General features: G+C 38.9%; 1 protein-coding gene across 4 annotated transcripts in view; it reads right to left on the bottom strand.

The window, feature by feature from the left end:
* The window catches only part of KATNA1 (katanin catalytic subunit A1), a 28,442-nt gene that overhangs the window by 1,722 nt on the left and 5,589 nt on the right, over positions 1-21,131 (bottom strand). For 2 of the 4 annotated variants that reach the window (XM_050949724.1, XM_050949725.1), the window contains exons 2-10: positions 16,756-16,929; positions 15,837-15,994; positions 12,813-12,996; positions 11,230-11,351; positions 9,974-10,079; positions 6,502-6,660; positions 4,340-4,466; positions 2,498-2,632; positions 1,535-1,661 (exon numbers count right to left, since the gene is read on the bottom strand). In XM_050949724.1, the coding sequence (XP_050805681.1) occupies positions 1,535-1,661; positions 2,498-2,632; positions 4,340-4,466; positions 6,502-6,660; positions 9,974-10,079; positions 11,230-11,351; positions 12,813-12,996; positions 15,837-15,994; positions 16,756-16,926 (1,289 nt within the window). In that variant the 5' untranslated portion in view covers positions 16,927-16,929. The other 2 variants (XM_050949727.1, XM_050949726.1) reach the window with 2 other exon arrangements.

Genomic DNA, 21,131 nt, shown 5'->3' with positions numbered 1-21,131 from the left:
CTATCTTTCCAAAATCAGTTGCTGCAACAATAGCCACCACTTGCCAGGCCTCAGGGGCAGGGAGTTCTCTTTTAGGGAACTACTGGGAGCTTTAACTATATGACACTTTAGCAAGGGTCTGGCACTTGCTTTCCACTGTAGAAGCTTCTTTAACTTATTCTCCCCCATGAACATTAAAACAAAGTCTGGAGATTTGTCTATATTGTGCAGGGAAAAAGAAGGCAAGAGAGACCCAAAATTCAAACAAATTTAGGATGATCATACCCCAAACTGATTCACAGGCCCAGAAAATCTAAAAGTCTCAACATCCTAGAGGACAGAGATCTTGAGATTGATATCATAGGAAATAAAATCCCTGCTCTGCTGTGTCTGCATAGCGTCTTCTGATGTGTGTAAAACACTAAACTTACTAAAAAAGCTAAATCTCTCTTAGGGAATCCTACTTCTCAATAAATTAATACATTTAATTAAGGAAACATTTAATGTGATTGAAGATTTTATTTAAGGGACCCTTACATATCTACCATATTTCTGAAGAAGCTTTAGGGAACAAAGTAAGGATTTCTCTGGTTTGGAATAGGTCCTTTGCATAGACCTTTAACAATTGATGAATGTTGAAATGAACCACCTGGTGAAGATGGAACTGACTGATGTGCTTTCATTTCTCATTCAATTTGCACTTCTCCTTGGAACTGCACCATGAAGTTGTCCATTTTCTGGCAAACAACTTGTCTCCCTTAATATTTGTCTAAAACACCTCTTCCTCCTCTCCCCATCAAAAAAATTGTTCACTCCGTTCCATTCTCTCCTGTTTCTTTTCTTATGTAACTGGATGTTCCAGTTTTCCCAACATGACAATAAAACCGATATTTCAACCAGTATTAACTGGATTGTGTAGTAAATCTAGTGTCAACCAGCAGAAGAGATATTTTAGGACAACAGAAATTATTTTAAAAAAATGTAGTAGCATAGTTACGTTCAGCATCCTACAAACAACATTTTGGCTAAGTGCCCCTATGCCTCCCTCATTCATACATTGTGAGTTGAAATAAAAGCCACTATAGTTACACATCACACGTACACACACTACAAGAGAAGCAGCTACTTCATCTAACACTGTATTTGCCTCAACTCAGTTTACAGTAGTCAAATATTTAGAGCAAACTTTTCTCTATTCATGTCCACTCCTTTGGTCCCCTCTAAAGTACCAGGTTACTTATTACTTGTTCTGATAACCACTAAAGCTGCCATTAGGTTGGGGAAGCCCTCATCATAGTTGGTATTGCATAGAGTGGGGGACAGTCCTTTGCCCTGGAGAGCTTTCAGTTCAACAAGCAGACAAAATGTGAAGACTACTCAGAGAACCAAGTCACTTTACATTAAGCCTTTAACTTAGTGACGATGTTTGTATTTTCAGAGTACTGTCAATTTCAGTCACCAAATTAGGGTCACTACTGGACATTCTAAGGCTAACTAGTTCTTAAATAAGTAATTCAACAAGAGAAACTGTTATAAGGTTGCAATTTTGACATACCTGCATACATTGGTAATATCTGCACCAGAATAACCTTCCATTTTTTCAGCTATATTTCCAAGGTCAACATCGTCAGCCAGTTCCAACTCCCGCAGGTTTATCCGTAAGAGTTCTTCTCTGCCTTTTGCTCAACAAAAAACACACAAAAAATATCATGTCTATAATACCGTAATTCAAGAGATAAGATACACGCAGGGTGGCTCTAATTAGTTTTAGTCCTCCTTTGCTCTATTCTGCATCTAAATCTAAAGCCCAATTCAGAAGGCAAATATTTTCAGAAACAAGAGCCCAAAGTTAAGTTCCTAAGTCTGTATTTAGGATCATAACAAGTTGCCTGATTTTCAGAAGCGCCGATCGCAAATTGACTTAGAATGATAGGGTCAGAAGGAACCACAAGGGTCATCTAGTCTAACTCCTTGCAAAGATGTGGGATTTGTTGTGTCTAAACCATTCAAGACAGATGGCTATCCTGCCTCCTTTTGAGAGCCTCCAGTGAAGGAGCTTCCACAACCTCCTTAGACTTAAGAGGTTGCAGCTAGGCATTCAGCATTTCTGAAAGTCAGGTCACTTTTTAGGATTGTTAACTTTGCATTCCTATTTTTGAAATTCAAATCAATTATAGTCCTTACATTGTTTTTCACCTCTCCGTTCTAGGTTAATCTCTGTATCCATTGGCCTTATACCCACACGTACCTGCCAATTTAATGCTTTGTCTGTGGTGTTATGGAACTTGATGCACTCTCTTCATCACTTGGCAGCTATCTTCCATATCCAGACCATGAATGCATTCAACCAAACAATACAATAAATTCAAGGTAAAGTGCCTCCAAAGTTCAAAGGTCTCTTCTGAGCCCAGATGTCTGACACAGTATAAGATACTGCTAACAATTAGAAGACTCATCACAAAATAAAAGAAGCAATGATCAACTTTTTTTTTCTTTAAATCTGAGGAAATCTTTGTACCTGATGGTAAAGGAATGTAAATTCTCTTTTCTAGTCGTCGTCTTAGGGCCTCATCAATATCCCAAGGAAAATTAGTAGCAGCAAGTACCATAACCATTTTGGAAGGATCATCATTTTCAGCAGCCCCTCCAACACCTGTGGTAGGAGGGGAAATAGTTAAACCTACTCAGTTATCATGGGAAAATCCTATATGGATACAGAATCATGGATACTCTGAGGTGTAATATTAAAGTGCAAGTCTAATTTTAGTTCTACTTGGCATTTTGGGATGAAGAACTGCAAATTCTAGGTCAGAGAACTGAGGTTAACATTGATGTGAGTTTCATAAGATGGACATGTCCTTCTGCATCAACATGCAGACAATTCTGCAATAGCTGCCTGGATTTCTGCCTTTATCACAGGGTGTCAATGTGAAAACTCAGAATGGAACTAAAAATAAGGGCACTCAAAAATTTCATTAACAGCCATGCCAAAAAGTGTAATTGCGGCTTTCAAAATAAGATCTTCCCCTCCAGTTTGTAGGCCTGATACTGCAATCCCTTACTCAGTAATTCCTATTAACATAAGTAGTCCCAGGAAAGTCAGCATTCAAGACTGGTGGATTAGGTCCATGGACTAAAACTCTTCTGAATAGAGAGGAAGTAAGTATTTTAATCTGTAAAGCGTTGTTAAATCAGTGGCACAATATAATAGCATTTACCAAGATGTGTTTTACTAGAATTGTCATCCCTACACCTGTTACCAAGGTATTTATTTGTAATTCAGTCTAATGACAAAACCGACAGATTTTGCTTGTAATCAGTGATAGATCCTGGAATACCCACTGTACTGTTTGCCCTAATATTGAAGCATATCAAGATACCATTTGCGAATATTCCAAAATTCCATGGCTAAAAAAAGGGAGCTAATGAAAAATTAATTACTGATGCAAATATTTGAGTTGCAAGGAAAGTATCTCAAGGGCTCAGACCTTGCTCCTATTTAAGTCAATAGGAGTTTCTCTATAGACTTAAATGGGTGTAGGATCAGACTGCTCAAGTTAAAAAAAAAAAAAAAAAAAAGATTTTCTGACTCCTGCCATTCTAACACAAGTTATTCTGCAGATTAGCAAAGGATTTGAAGGATTCTTTAATTACATATTCAGTTGTGTTTAGCAAAGAAGTTGAAATTAAAAATAGCTAATTTTCTGCACAAATAAAACTGGCGTGGGTTTTTCCTTCACAGTAACAGTTGTTTAAATTAATTGTAGAAAGTAACTGAAGTGCGCTGTTTTTATTAAAATTCTGTTTAAAAACAGTATCATTATGTGAATCCTTTTGGAGGTGATAACTGCCATTTGAAGTTTAAATTCGGACAGGTTACAGTTACTCAAATCACTTGTATAGAAGACAGTCTGGAGTGCTTAGTGATGGTTGTCTTTGAAGACTTTCTGCTTCTAGAGCTATCCACCTACATCTGACTGCTTTACTTTATTGGACTACCAGGAGGGAAGGATTAGGTTGGAAGGGGGGAAAAAAAATCACTTGTGGGAAGTGTAAGGTTATATAAGGTGATTCTGAGGGGGAACTCAGTGTTTCCACAGCTTTGAAGAAGCTCAGTTATTCTGAAGTTATAATACGAAGTTGTGATTCAGATACTGAAGAGTGTGTTTGTGGGAGTAGATAAGGTAGTGTAGGATAAGCTCAGTATGTTTGTAGTGTCTTTTGAGTTTGAGTAACGTGTGTGTTTATCATTTTAATCTACCTTTTTAAGAACAGCATAATGAAGTTATTGTGCCTAAAATTCAATCCTTTTATTTCTTCCTGTAACCCAGAACCATCAACAATGATTAAGTTCATTTACCATCCATCTGAACCAGTAGTTCTGCCTTCACCCGTCGGCTGGCTTCATGCTCCTCCGAGGTTCCTCTGCGACTACAGATAGAGTCTATCTCATCAATAAATATAGTTGTTGGTGCATAAAATCGAGCCTAGAGAAATCAGAAACTGAAACTGCATCAGTTTATCTTAAGCTTTATTTAAGCTGATTTCTTTGGAATTGTGGCATCTCCTACAGCTGCCTATAAGCACTGCTGTGCTGTCTTGGCTTTGGTGATTCAACACAATAGAAGTTAATAGGCAACATGTCTTCTCCCTTACCTCCAACCTTTCAAACATACACACCATGAGCAAGCATGCTTTCAGCAGCAATGATTTAAAAGCAGAACATTATCCTAATCAAGTGTAGTAACCCCTAGAGCAGGGGTAGGCAACCTATGGCACGGGTGCCGAAGGCGGCACACGAGCTGATTTGCAGTGGCACTCACACTGCCTGGGTCCTGGCGACTGGTGTGACGGGCTCTGCATTTTAATTTAATTTTAAATGAAGCTTCTTAAACATTTTAAAAGCCTTATTTACTTTACAAACAGTAATTTAGTTATATATTATAGACTTATAGAAAGAGACCTTCTAAAAATGTTAACATGTATTACCGGCATGCAAAACCTTAAGTTAGAGTAAATAAATGAAGATTCGGCACACCACTTCTGAAAGGTTGCCGATCCCTGCCCTAGAGTATTACATGCAAGCTATTCAACAGCCTGCAGCAACAATATAAAATAATGTACAATGGAAATGAATGTCACATCCAGCTCAAACTGACAATGTGCACCCCAGAATGTAATTTCAATAGGCACAGTAATTATCAAAGGTAGTATCTGACCAGGGCACTAAAGTTAACACCTGTAACATGTGTTAAAGGTGTTATGGGATCTTTAATGAAACCAAGGTCAAATCTCACTAAGTCAGCACTAAAACCATGCTGGGATAATCAGTTCAATATTACTACAACAGGCGAGTGCCACCGACTGATTGATCCACGCTATTTCCTGTAGCACAGCAGCCACGTGCTAATCCTAGCCAGCCCTTGAGATTTGATAAAAGGCAGAGAGAAAAACACCCAGGAATTCAAAGTTATTGTCCCACAGCAACTATAACATATTGCCTTGTGCATATATAATATTTTCTGTTGCTGTATATGGCATTAACTTTAATGACTTTATCCAGGTATAATGTGGTCAACTTCAATAAATTCAAACCTGAAGTTCCCATAGCAATATGATATGATTTGTTTGTAGAACTGAGGCTACAATAACCACATTTTGCAAGACTGCACCCCAGAATGCACTGCATTTGAACTTGGCGATCTAGAAAAGTCTTTACTGAGTCCATCCAATTAATTGCAAGTGTCACATGCTCTGTAGACTACTGAGCCTTTGCCACATGATTTGAACTGAACATTAAAATTTCTTATGTTATTCCGCTAAAAGGGAACACTACGCATTTTATATAGTGGATGATTGTGTGACCATATTTAAGAGTGGCTTTTTCAGCCTACTTTAAACTATTTTCAAAGAAGCTAAGTTAAACCAGAAAAAAAAAAACTCTCTTATACTAGAATCAGCATGTCCACATGGGGTGTATAGTGGTACAACTATAATGGTTTAAATTCACATATTATCTTATACAAGTACAACTTTCCTATACACCTTCAGGTACATGTACATCACAAGATGCCAAACCCGTCCACCACTGAGCTATTGTTTCTGGCTGCTTGCTGACTCAGGCATACATCACTACATTGGTTACGCTATTCACAGTTTTTCTTAAAACCATGAGGAATAGCAACCTTTTATTAAAATGAAACTGGAGATTCTCATGCAGTCACATGAATCCAGCAACTGTAGCCGTAAGCCTGGCCTGCAGTGCTTATGCTTTAATTCAACCTGAGGTATAAGCACATATGCTAAGCAGGAAGCTAGTCCATTCTGTCAATTTTTACAAGTGGTTTTCCATAAATAATATCTGTGTGCATATTTATACACACACCAAAAACGAAGGGTCTCAAACTTCAATATAACTAATAAGGCTTTAGCTTGGAGGCGTTCTAACACTGTATCTTGCCTAAGTTTCACTGCTCTGGGAACAGAGTTACAACCCACTATTCCTTTTAGAGTTTTAGTCACCATTTCAAACAGCAGGCGGACAAGTTTCTCAGATTCTCCTCTGTATTTTGAAGTAAGTGTTGATGAAGAGATGTTGAAAAATGTTGTTTTGCATTCAGTAGCTACAGCTTTTGCAAGGAGAGTCTTTCCAGTACCAGGTGGACCAACCATCAGCACACCCTATTTGAAAAGAGACAGTCCAAAGTGATGTACCAAAATCTGTTAAGGCTAGTGAAAACCCACTGCAACAAACATAGCCTAAGAAACTGTTTGATAGCCTCGGTGTTAAACTATTTAGTACAAACTTTTGCTTAATTACATTTCCAAACCAGGAAGAGAAGGTGGATGAGGTTTTTTCTAAACTAACAAAATCATCCAAAACACAGGGCTTGGTGGTGATTGCAGCTACCCAGACGTCTGTTGGGAAATTAAGACAGCAGGGCACAGGTTATCCAACAAGTTCTTCAGATGCATTGGAGACCACTTTTATTACAGACAGTGGAGAAAGCAAATGAGAGGGAGGTTATTCTGGCTTTGATTCCAACAAACAGGGAGGAACTAGTTGAGAATTTGAAGGTGGAAGGCAGCTTGGGTGAAAGTGATTAAGAAATTATGGCATTCATGATTCTAAGGAATGGTAGGAGGGAAAACAGCAGAATAAAGACAATGCACTCAAGAAAGCAGACTTTAACAAACTCAAGGAGTTGATAGGTAAGATCCCATGGGAAGCAGGGCTAAAGGAAAAAGAGTTCAGGAGAGTTAACAGGTTTTTTAAGAGACATTATTAAGGACATAAAAGCAAACTGCCCCAATATTTAGAAAAGATAGGAAGCGTGGTAAGAGGCCACCTTGTTTGATTAAGAGATCTTCAATGACCTGAAACACGAGAGTCATACAAAGTAGAAACTAGGTCAAATTACAAAGTATGAACACACACAAAATTGGAAAGGCCAAGGCACAAAATGAGATTAAACTAGCTAGAGATATAAAAAGAGTAATAAGAAAGTATTTTACAAATTCATGGGAAGCAAGACAACGAGGGGCAGGGTCGGCCCATTACTAAAAGATCGAGAGGAGGGAAGAGACACTATGACAAAAATTGAAAATGTAGCAATGGCCAAAGTGTTAATTTAATGCCTTTTTTGTTTCAGTTTTCACCAAAAAAGTTAGCAGTGATTGGACAACTAACAGAGAACATCAGTGTAAATGGAGTAGGATCTGAGGTTCCAAAAGGAAAAGAACAAGTCAGATGTCTTCAAGTGATTAAGGCCTTATGAAATAGATCCTAGAATGCTTAAGGAACTGGCTGAAGAAATCTGAGCTATTAGCAATTATTTCTGAGAATTCATGGAGGACAGGAGAGATGCCCGAGGACTGGAAAAAGGCAAATTAGGTACCTATCTATAAAAAGAGGAATAAAGACAACCCAGGGGATTACAGACCATTCAGCTTAACTTCGGTAATCTGATAATGGAGCAAATAATCAAACCATCAATTTGTAACCACCTAGAAGATAATAAGGTGGTAAATAAGAGTCAACACAGATTTGTCAAGAACAAATCACTTCAAATCAACCTAGTGTCCTTCTCTGACAGGTTAACAAGCCTTGTGGATAAGGAGAAAGCAGTAGATGGGATACATTTTGACACTGTCTCACATGTCTGACCATCTCACAAACAAACTAGAGCAGCAATTTGCAAACTTTGAGCTGAGCCCCCCTCTTTGAGTTACATTTTGGTTGTACCCCTGCAACTCAGACAAAAATAAATAGACATATGCAAAAGTATGCTTGATACACTATTTATAAACCTAACGGAGACCTTAACACAACTTTAATTAAATTACCAACACCGGTAAGTTTCAAATACACACATACTTACCAACAGCACAGCCAAGGCTCCCTCAGCAGCAGGTTGCACCTCTAGGGCAGGGCTAATACCTGCCCCTCCCTGCTTTGGTTTTCTGGGTTGGGGAAGGCAAGTGCAATGGTCTCTGGGGACGGAGCCAGCACTAGGCTCAGAGTCTGCCAGAAGTGGAAATGGGCACAGCAGATATTGTGGCCCACTTAGGTGAGTCAGAGCTAGAAGTGGCGCTCCCTTCCCACCCCTGCAGGGGTGGTCACGAGCTGCCTGGCATGCCACTCGCCCCCCACCCCAGAGAGTTCCCCCAAGCCGCCCTAGGGGGCGCACCAAACAGTCTTGAACACCTCTGTACTAGAGAAATATAGCCTAGAAGACAATCTACTATAAGATGGGTGCACAACTGGCTGAAAAACCACACTCAGAGTAGTTATCAGTGGTTCACAATTGAGCTGGAAGGCCATATATAGTGGGGCCTCAGAGATCTGTCCTGGTTCTATTCAATATCTTCAGAAATAATTTGAATAATGGCACAGAGAGTACACTAAAAGTTTGTGGATAATACCAAGCTGAAAGGGGTTGTAAGTGCTTTAAAGGACCAGATTAAAATTCAAAATGATCTTGACAAACTGGAGAAATGGTTTCAATTAAATAGGATTAAATTCAATAAGGACAAATGCAAAGTACTCCACTTAGGAAGGATCAGTCAGTTGTGCACATACAAAATAGGAAATGACTGCCTAGGAAGGAGTACTGCAGAAAAGGTTCTAGGAGTTATAGTGGATCACAATAATACTATTGCAAAAAGAAGTGAACATCATTCTGAGATATATTAGCAGAAGTGTTGTAACCAACATGCAAAAAGTAGTTATTTCATTCTACTCAGCACTGTTAAGGGTTCAACTGGAGTACCGAGTCCAGTTCTGAGTAGAAGACTGCAGGAAAGAGATGAACAAATTGCAGAAAGTCCACAGGAAAGCAACAAAAATGATCTAAGGTCTAGAAAACACATTTTATGAGGAAAGACTGAAAAAAATTGGTTTGTTTAGTCTGCGGAAGACTGAGGAGAGACATAACAGTCTTCAAGTACATAAAAAGATTGCTATAAAGAGGAGGGTGATAAATTGGTCTCCTTAACCACCAAGGATAAGACAAGAAGCAATGGCGTTAAATTGCAGTGAGGGAGATTTAGGTTAGACGTTAGGAAAAACTTCCTAACTTTAAGGGTAGTTAAGCACTGGAACAAGTTACCTAGGGAGGTTGTGGAATTGCTGTCATGGGAGGTTTTTAAGAGCAGGTTGGATAAACACCTATCAAGGATGGTCAGATAATACTTAGTCCTGCCTCAGTGCAGGGGACTGGACTAGATGACCTGTTGAGGTCCCTTCCGGTCCTACATTTCTATGATTCAATTCAAAACTATGTAGTGAAATATTACTAACAGAACGCACACATGCCAGTATATGTTTCAGCCTACACTAATTTCATATGTATTCAAATGACACATAATTGCCTTAAAAGTTTTGGTTAAAGATAGGTAGATATACTATACACAGAACATTTGTCAGTTCAGGTGCCCCTCTTAGGACAGGTCTTAGAATTACACTGCATGCTAAGAATCAGCAATTTCTTACCTTCCATGGTCTTCTAATTCCCTTAAAGAATTCTGGCATCCACATTGGTAAGACTACAGCTTCTTTGAGCAATTTTTTGGCATCAACTAAGTCAGCTATATCATCCCTGATAGAGAAGAAGAAAAAAAAAAAAATGTTGAACACATGTCTGATCACTGCTCAATTCAAGATGCAAACACTTTCATTACCATTAATAGCTATTTAGTAGCCTATATGGTCTAGTTCTGTTTCTAGGGAATATCTGCACTGGAGCTGGAAGAGGCAATTTCCAGCTCAGATACACAAACCTGCAGCATAATAAAAGCGTAGCCAGAGCTGCATGACCAACAAGAGGAACTAGACTCCTGGAGTACAATCCTATTCAAGAGCACAGGTACATATTTGGGGCAATTAGCCCCTCCTGCTGCTTGTGCTGCAGTGGCTACACTTCTATTTTTAGCACACTAGCATGATCAGAGAAGCATGAGTGGTCTCCTCAAGCTGGAAATTATACTTTCCAGCTCTACTGTAATCATACTACTAGTTGGCAAGTTCTCTCATCAACTCTGCCATCACTATAACTAGCATCTTTGTTGGCAATCTCCACAGACATGCTAAGGACTAAAAAGACATTGAAATTAAACTACGTTCTCATTTGCACCTTCAGCCTTTCTGTACAGTCAGGTAGGAAAAACAGTGGTTAAGGCAGTTTAGGGGAAGCTTGTGCGTTACCACTGCCTGTTCTGTAGCTCTCCCACTAAGGACTTTGGCAGCTCAAGAAACCTAAACTTGTGATATTTTGATGAACATATTCAAGGAAACTATGTTTCCCTTCTTGTTTGAGACTAGGTTTCAACACTTTCTGTAAATGCTGAAAAATGATTATCCTTCACACTAGAGGTAACACTATTTTCAGCACCAATTCAGGCGGACCCATTAGTGACAAGTCCTTTTGCTAGCATAGACCTATACCGCAGAAAGCCTTGCCAAAAGACACTGGCAGACCTAATATAATCTTACATATACTGAAACAGTGCCTCATGCATGAGCAGCCTGGGCTATAGGGCTGACTGGAGAAGTTTTCCAGCACAGTTTTCCTGTAATTAGAAGTAGAGTGCTAGAAACATCCAAGCAAGCAAAAAAGTTACTTTAATATACAAAACACAATGTAGCTATAATTATTTAATGTGCCAAAAACTCAATCCCAAAAAGATAGCCTTCACTTTGTAACAGAAAAACCACAATCTGGATATAAGCTTAATTTTATTCAAACTTACCATCGAACATTGGGATTTTGAGAAATAATATCTTTTTCCAAAGCTTCTACTAAGTCTTTATCATACCCAGTACCGTCAAACCTCTTTGGCTCAGATTCTGAAACATCAGATGACGACTTGTTCTATGTTAAAAAAACAGAATTGATACATGTGACAGTCTGAATTCATGAAAGGCTGTACTGCAGTATTATATATTGCCATCTCCTGGATAGATCCAACAGTGGCAACAATGGCTGGAATTTTGCGGATAAAGGGATCCAATCCAGCTCTGAAGCCCTGCATAAATATTCTGCCCCGGTGATGCTTTCAAAGTGCTTTTATTAATTACAATAAATCAAAATCAATCAAACTGACTTGGTTAAGAAAACTTTTCATTAACACTTCATCAGCAAAGCCCACTGAAGGCACAGAGGCAACATTTTAAATAATTTTCCCCCCATCTTTCTGAAGATTCAGTGTAGCATCTTACTTATTAGGGTTAATCCTGCTCTTACTAAAAATGAGCTGCAAGACTCGCATTGAAATCAATGGGAGTAGGATTTGATACTATCACTAGTATAAAGCACTGAACCCTGCCTACCAGTCTAATTTACAAAGATATAGAATATGGTGCACATGCTATTTCATTTCCAGGCGTCAAATTCTAACTAGGCAGTTTATACTATGCCCAACACCCCTATATCCAAGAACTTTTAGAGATTACAGAAACTGAAGTAAACCCTAGATTCTATCCATCAATTCTGTGGACATTAATAGGTTGGTAAATACATTGGTTTATTTTAGAAAGCTATGTCAAAGACAGATTTTACTTGTTGAATGTGATCTCTTATTTTATCCATTATCAGGTTAATATTATGTGATACTGTCCTTCTGGGAATTGCACGGTTCTGACCATTAACGGTTCCTAGTTCTGACTGCAAGAATAGGTCAGTTCTTAGATTGAATCCAGACATATTGCTAATTTGTTTTTAAAAAGGAGAAATGTAAGTAGCTGAGATCAGGCTGACCTTCTAAATGGGAGGTTTAAGGTCTCCCTTAAGAGTTAATTGAATCCTGAGAAATTTTGCTTCCAGATACTTTGAAAGATACAAGGCAACAGCCTCACACTGTCGTTCCAATAGTATGTAAAAAAAAATAACTCACTCCGACTCTGAAAATTTGAATCGGCTACTGAAATGAGGACTGAAGTAATACGATTTTATTTTTCTTGTAAACAGCTGTGTCCAAGAATGTCCAATGAACTCTTGTATAAGGTCCGAGTTACATAGAAAGAAGGGCTTTACAAAGAGGCAATATGGTCTAGAGGAACATGTACAAGTTTAAGCCCTGGCTATGCTAATTAATCTATGTGGCCTTCAGCCAACTATGCTATCCTTCAGTGTTCATCTTCATCCATTAAACACCTTACAGATATGTGCCAAGGTTTCATGTTTGTATAGTGTTATGTATAGTGTTTCTCATATTTAAGTGTTACGTTTGGTCAAAGAAAACAACTTCTGCACTAGTCATCTCCCTATCCCCCAATGTAAGGCTATAATGAAACCACAAATCTCTAAACTTCATGAAACAATCCACAAGTTTACCTTTTCCTCTCTTCCTTTATTCTGCTGATCCTTCCTTTCTCGGCCACGGACTGCTTTCCCTTTATCATTAGGATTTCGAGAGGCGGGCCGATGAGGGCCTCTGACCGCTGCACTTACACGGTTATTGTGACCTCTGCAATCATTGCACTGAACAGACTGACGTTTTCTGGCTCCTGGAGAAGGTCTGATTGGTCATAACATATACAAAAAGTTTAAAATTTAAAGTCTATGGTGAGCTGTATCAAACCTCATCAAATCTTAACTATGAATTGCCCAAGATAAAAATCAACATCTGTTAAGTAATCTTTCTTACCTATTTAATTTTAAGATGCCACCAATATTACAAGTTGCCAATATAAAAATAAAAACCAAAACAAAAAACCATTATCTAAGCTCAGAAAAACAGGACATTTATTTTACAACAGTCACTGAGATTTCATACTTTTCAAACTCACTTCATCCTCTGTCTATACTTAGCCTACCTACACCAGACACTTAATACATTTATAATGTGTTAAGTACCAATGTTCTTGGTGCTGTACACCACTTAGATAAAGGTTGTCCTAAAGATGCTTATGGTCCAACAGAAACTGAAATCCCTTTACCAGAGTATTCTTCCTTGATCACTGGCACAGAATGAAAAGGCTTCTCATGAATGCTAGATCACTGGTCAGTATAAGTCAAAAAATCCACTGGAGCATTTCACCCTCTACAGAAGACAAACAGACTTTGCAAACCAACGCGGGAAAACGGTTTTGGGGACTTCAAACATTGCCCCTCTCTGTTTAGGCACTTAATCAATAACAAAAAGCTATATGTACAACTGCAGCTTTTTTTGAAATACAAGAACCATCAGATTCTGACTCCAGAGATGAAATACTAGTTCACTAATCTACGTTTCCTAGAAGCAAAATATTTTAAAAGTTCTGTTACTGATAAAAAGGTAAGGTTTCTTAATACAAAGTTGCCTGACCAGGATCCAAGTCTCATCTCAAGCCTCCAATAAGGCAGCAGCTCCACCAATATTTTGTTTTCTAACCCTGCACACACACTCTTCCCAAAACCTCCTCAATATGTCTAGCTTAACCCAAGAGAAGGCAATTTTTTCTAAACGTGTAAATTTCCCACCTTGAGAACTCTCACTGAAACTACTAGAAGTCTCTCCTACTCTTCCTGAGACTCTTGGACAACCTCTAGAAACATGCATGCAAATAAGTATGGAGGGGATCACTGAATTTTTTTAAATTCAAGGTCTCTCCTCTATAAATAGATTTGATGCACAATTTTCTAACTACAATTAGCATGTATTGTATAGCATTAGTATGTATTTAATATTCTTTGGTACCAGCAAGACTCTTATTCCTACTGACACAAATATTTTTTTGCAGCTGTGCTTTCAGAAAAATTCCAGTTTACAATCCTAAAAACCAAACTGTTTTCTTATGGATTATTTCTGAGAATGAGGAAGAGGAAACTCCATGAAGTTTGACTTGAATGGCCTGTTGAGGGTTATGTGCAGAATCTCATGAGTATCCTAGGAGATGTGTGGGGAGATTCTGTGCCTTAATAAAGCTTAACTTCTCTCTGGCTTCCATAGCAACACATTTTCCCAACCTGGTTCCGAACCCTGGTGGTAGGCAAAAGATGAAAGAACCTACATAAAATTAATGCTAATATGGTCAATGTTAAGCAGCAGCTAACTTTCCTGCTCCCTAGTAGTCTGGTGACAAACAGAACTTTCTTTCCCCCTGCAAAGTGAGCTGTGCTCATTGTCACTAAAGCCTGTCAGGAGACAGAAGGGTAGATTTCTGGCTTCTGATCAAAGAGGATTGTTGTATTGTAGTCAGAGTACAGCATTCTGAGGGCAAAGCAATGAAACCTATTTAACTGCTTAAAGGCCAGGTGGGATTAAAATAGAAGTAAAAAAAGCTAGGGTTAAAAAATAATGTGCAAGTTTAAATAGAGAAGTTATAAATAGATAAGGTTAGAGTTAGTTTAAAAATAGATCAGGCAGGGTTAAATATTAAAAATAGAAATCTCTGGTTTAGTTTATTATATTTTATTTTAAAAGGAGGGTAGGGTAATAACCAAGATGAACATGTGTCATCTTCTGACCGACTGTCCTTTCTCCACCCCTTATTTGACTGTTCTGCCTTTCAGAATACATATATTCTTCAAAACACAGGGACTGTTCTAGCACAAGGCCCAAATCCTCATTCGGAACGGTCAATACCACCACTATCCAAGACTAAAGCCAGTAAAATATTCACTTCTAAAATAACAGTTTAAGCATACTTCTTGATCAACATTAAACACTTTCCAACGCCCATTCCATCTTTAGGACCACAGCAACTGAAACCTCTACAAGAATTATACTTAGTCAAAAATCACAACACTGTTAAAAAGACTTAGATCCTAAACCTGCAAGCTGTTCCTCCTAGGGGAAGTACAAATGAAGTCAGCAGCTTTTGCATGGGGACAGGGATCAATCTATGACAAAACAGCTTGTGGGATCAGGGCCCAAGTCTTCAATTTCTACAGAATTTAAACTTTCATTTTTTAAAAAGTAATTACGTCAAGCCTTTTTGGTTGCAAAGGCAACTTTCCAAAAATGTGATCTGAAATATTTTCTTTAATCTGCAGACAGCTCCAGTGCCTCTGCTCCTTGATAAAGATGTTGAAATTGGAATTACCAAGATTAGTAACAGTGAAACTGACCTCTCAGAACACTGGGTAGCAAAAACAGTCAAAATATCATGCCTATTTCAGGCTCTTGCTTGGGAAAGCTACAGGCAGCACCAAAGGCAAGCCCAGAAGTTATGCACTAGGAGAAGATGACCCTAAAAAGAGAGGCTGTAGAAAGTGCTAGAGTAGCAGATACTTCTCCCTCTCCTTCACACTAGCTGCAATGAGAATTTTAGCCCTAAAAATAGGGAAGATTTCTCCAACTGCAGACTCTCATTGAAATTGGAGCATGTTTTTATTTTATTACATGTTATCTGCTCCTACCAATTTTCTTCTTACCTACGTTCAGCTGGAACGGGCAAGGACCACACTTCTCCATCACGAGCTGGTAATTCTTGCTGTGCTGCTTTCAAGGGAGTGCAATCTAATTTAAAGCTTTCCAGTGTTTTCATTATATCCTTCACGTGCTTAGCTTCCACACTTATCTCCTGCCAAACCTAATGCAAAAATATGAAGTATATTAAAGCATATTACTAACAAATTTGTAACAGAGTCATGCTAAAGCCAATGTGAATGAACTCTGCTGGATTCTACAAGATTTCGCTAGTTATCTTAAACCTGATGCTTTAAATTAATCCATTTAAAATACTACTTATGCTTCAGAACATGAAATATACATTAAATTTGTGAAGGGTTTTTTTTTTGTCTTAACACAATTTTATACCCGTGAAGAATCAGTCAGCTAAATGGAACAGAGATGGGTTTAATACCAACTCCACAGAACCTGCTGCTGGTTTTTATTTCACAGTCTTAAGAAAAACAAACAAAAAAACAGTTTAATGGAAAAAAGACTGGATTACCCTTCGGAGGGTAAAGAAGACATGAATATGGTGGTCTTAACTCACTCTGTATTAGACAGCCAAAACCACGGCACTGAAATATTGCAATAAGAATAAGAGTGATAAGAATTAAATAAACTGAAGCGTAACCGGGGCACTCATTGACACAGTTAAAAGTCAAACTGGCAAGCAAGTTAGTACAAGACTAACTCAGTGTTGTTCTCCACCCATTACTCTGCCAGGGGCAACAAAGACAAATCAGCCAATGAAGCCTTAAATAAGAATATATAGTTGTATTACAGTTTACCAGGGAATAGTTTACATATTGTTACATTTCTTACTCAACATTAAACTAAATCATTTATATTAGCTTAATACTTAACCATTGAAATATTAACTGTCAAAACAGGATTGCTCACCTGTTGCCATTTCTGTTGCAGATATGCATCTTTGACAGAGTAGAGGTATTTATTCATTTGGTCAAGTACTCCTTGGTAGTAGACCATTGCAGAATCATAGTTTCCCAGCAACGCATATTCACGGGCCAGTTTTACATTCTCGCTAATCATAACAAGACTCATACTCAACATTACCTGAAAAAATTAAATAGTTATACTGAAAATTCAGTACAAGGAAACAAGTCAAAGCATATATGTGAAATAACTTCCAGATAATTAAACATATCCTAATCATCTAATTGATTAACAGGGATGCTGGGAGTAGATTCATTAAGAGGAGACACACTGGAAGAAAAAAAAAAACTATCAATATAAAAATACAAATGAATTACACTTGTCTATAATCACAGATGTATGTGAAACTTTTTATTATGCAAGTTGAATTATCATGCAGTATAGAACCTACTGTTAAGTACATGCAAGTGTGCAGAGACTACATGACATAGGGAGCCATGACTGAAAACACTCCTCCACACTTTTTTTTCCTATCCCTTCAGGTAAAAGAATCTGGAGGTAGCGAGTGTCATGGTTTGGGGTTCAGGTCACCATCTGCCTTGTAACCCTGGGTGTCTTGCGGCAGTGCAGCTTTGGTCCAGAGCTCTGACCAAACAGCCTACCAGCAGCCCACATGCCTCACCGTGACTTTGCCCAACCTGGGTACACCTTGCACGCTGACCTTACTACTCTTCAAGCCCCCAAATTCTATAATATCCTTAGTACTATTCAAGCCCCCTACTGCGGGACCAGTCCCTCTCATTGGACTTTCACAGAGAAGTGTTAGTTTGCAGCCTTTACAGAGACAGAAAAACATTCTAACCTGTTAGCTTTCTGGAAGCACACACTTCACTGAACTTGCACAGCACTGATTTATAATGAACATAAGAACAGCTATACTGGGTCGGACCATAGGTCCATCTAGCTTACTATTTTGTCTTCTGAAAGTGACCAGTGCCAGGTGCCCCAGAAGGAATGAACAGAACAGCTAATCATCAAGTGATCCATTCCCTCACCGTTCCCAGCTTCTGGTAAACAGAGGCTAGGGACACCAACATGGGACCATAATAAAAGCCAACATGTTTATTTACAAAATAGAATGGATTAAGTGATACCAAATAAGGGAGATAAAGAAAGATATGTTTACAAGCAAATAAGTGAAAACATCTAAAAATCTAAAACTTTTACTAGTAAGATACAGTCTTTGTTCAAGATGGATTCTTCACCCAACAATCTCCTTTCCAGCTTTTTACTAGCAGGCTTATCCAGGACCCAACACAGAGATCAAATTGCTTGGTTTCTTCGTTTCCTAAGGTGAAGGATAAAGATGGACTCCGTTGCTTATATCCCCAAAGGGAATGCCTCTGTCTTACAAGTCAGAAAGGCCTGCTAGAGATTCAGTCTCCTGTCTCTTTCTAGGTTCCAGGAACCTTGATAATTCTCGGTCTTTCAAGTTCAGGATCAGGATAACTCCCAATGGTTCAGCTCTACAGCTTTGTTTACTGCAATTATGTAAACAATCCTATGTCTAGGACAGACCTGTTTATGACCTTTATCTAGATGAGGCTGTCTGGTCTTTAACGTGTTCTAGTAACATCATACAGAGAGAATTCACAACTCCATATATAACATTTACACATGCATTTTACAATTATATTAACAACAAGCATGTTACTAGCTTTCATATGATACCTCAACATATACTTTGTACAAATATTATTGCACTCTGTGTGTAGGGTGCAAATACAGGGGTGCCTAGGGTCAAAGTGAGTGCTTTTATAATTTATACTCAGGTAAAGGAGAAAATCCCTGGAAATATTCATTTTTAGAAGGGGGTTCATGAGATGACATTTTAGTGAAAGGGGTTCTCAGGTTGTTAAAGTCTGGGAACCACTGTTATAGACCCTTCTGCCTGTTCCACTCTGCTCCAATCCACTACCTGTGGCTTCTGTCCCCCTTCCCTTCTGAACCTATATAATAAACCCCAGCCCCCTCTTCCACTCCTCCCCAACGGGCTCCTATCTCCCTCCTCCTCCTGTGCTTCCCCCCCACCCACTGACTCTTGCAACCCTCCACCCACTTTCTGCATTCCACTGTGGCTGCTTCCTCCTCCTCCAACTACCCAGCTCTATCAGTGCTACCACTGTCCAGAGTACAGGAAAGTCTCCCTGCTCAGTTCCTGTGCCCAGTACCACAGTGGCTCCCAGAGCAGCAGGGAGGAGCAATTAAAGGGAAAGTACTTCTCAGCCTCTGCAGCCCTGGGAGAAAGCATGCTTGGTACAGCTGGACTCTGAATAATTTAGATGCAAAACTGACTAGCTGCCACTGACCATATGAAAAAAAAAAATCAAAAATTTCACAGAGATGCAATAGGCACATCCCTGACACTCAGGAGACTGCTCCCCTCCCTGCCAAATTTCAAGTCCCTGCTCCAAAGCATGGAGGTGTTAGCGCTCCAATGAACAGTGGCAAGAATTTTGAACATGGGCAAAACAGTGTCTAGTATTCCCTAACCTTGTTCTTGGAAATGACTGTACCATTTTGGCTCAAACTTCCCCAAAAATTCAGCTTGAAGCAGACAACTGACAGGGGAAATTTCAACCTGAATAGTTAAAGTTCAGCAATATTATACACAAGTGTAAACAATGCATTAAAATGGGAATTGTTGAGCAACCTGAAGCATGGGCAGTAACACCAGCTCTGCCTACGATCACACTTCCTCTTATCTTTCCTTTCTAAGGGACACAATTCCAGTCTTTTCAGTGTCATGTGAATTTTCCCATGCCCCAAAAATCAGTCTCATCTTTCTGAATGCCTTTTAATTATGCTATATCCTTTTTGAGATGAAGTGACAAGTAATACATGCACTATCTCAAATGAAGCCACACCACTGATTCACATAATGGCATTTTCCCCATATTATTCTCTATGCTATTTCTTATACATTCTAACTTCTTGTCTACCTTTTTGATTGCATATTAAGCAGAGGCCATCATTGAGGTATCCACACATCTATACACCCAAGACTAATGAGTCTCCCATCCCTGGTCAACAGAGTGGAGCTATCATAACCTTAGTCCCAGATTTGGACCTTAGCGTCCAAAATATGGGGGTTAGCATGAAAACCTCCAAGCTTAGTTACCAGCTTGGACCTGGTACCTGCTGCCACCACCCAAAAAATTAGAGTGTTTTGGGGCACTCTGGTCCCCCTGAAAAAACCTTCCCTGGGACCCCAAGACCCAAATCCCTTGAGTCTCACAACAAAGGGAAATAATCCTTTTTCCCTTCCCCCCTCCAGGTGCTCCTGGAGAGATACACAGACACAAGCTCTGTGAATCCAAACAGAGTGAATCTCCCTCTCTGTTCCCAATCCTGGAAACAAAAAGTACTTTCCTATTCCCCCAGAGGGAATGCAAAATCAGGCTAGCAATCCAACACACACAGATCTCCCCCCTGATTTCTTCCTCCCACCAATTCCCTGGTGAGTACAGACTCAATTTCCCTGAAGTAAAGAAAAACTCCAACAGGTCTTAAAAGAAAGCTTTATATAAAAAGAAAGAAAAATACATACAAATGTTCTCTCTGTATTTAGATGATATAATACAGGGTCAATTGCTTAAAAGAATATTGAATAAACAGCCTTATTCAAAAAGAATACAAATCAAAGCACTCCAGCACTTATATTCATGCAAATACCAAAGAAAAGAAACCATAGAACTTACTATCTGATCTCTTTGTCCTTACACTTAGAAACAGAAAATTAGAAAGTAGAACTACTTCTCCAAAGCTCAGAGAAAGCAGGAAGACTGACTAAAGACTCAGACACACAATTCCCTCCACCCAAAGTTGAAAAAATCCGGTTTCCTGATTGGTCCTCTGGTCAGGTGCTTCGGTGAAAGAGACATTAACCCTTAGCTATCTGTTTATGACAGGAGCTTATAAGGATCATCCCCACACTCTATAAATAGCTGTAGAGACAGCGCTATGAATTTGTAGTTCCGGTTCTGAGGCTTATGGAGAGTTCCCTATGTAGCTTTTTTAAGAGCACTAGCATCACAAACCTGTCTGTCAGGAGCTCATGGCCACATGCTCTGTAGTTGTACTCAGTGACGCCTAGTTCCCTTTCATGGAACAGGGAATTTAGATTTTGGGAAAAGGTTTTAACTTAAAGTTTTCAGAAGAAATCTATGTAAGGGTCTCTTGTTACGTAGGAGAAAATACATAAAGTTCATCAAGGATCACTACAGATACTACCACAGATTTTAATAGCAATATTCAAGATCAAACATTTCCACATGTGATCATCCTACCAGATACACCTGTTTGCCTGTCCCATGAATTTT

The sequence above is a fragment of the Gopherus flavomarginatus genome, chromosome 4 (assembly GCF_025201925.1).
Source record: "Gopherus flavomarginatus isolate rGopFla2 chromosome 4, rGopFla2.mat.asm, whole genome shotgun sequence".
In the NCBI taxonomy this organism is placed as follows: domain Eukaryota; kingdom Metazoa; phylum Chordata; order Testudines; family Testudinidae; genus Gopherus; species Gopherus flavomarginatus.
The sequence above is the reverse complement of the archived record's forward strand: the minus strand, read 5'-3'. Positions and strand labels throughout refer to the sequence as shown.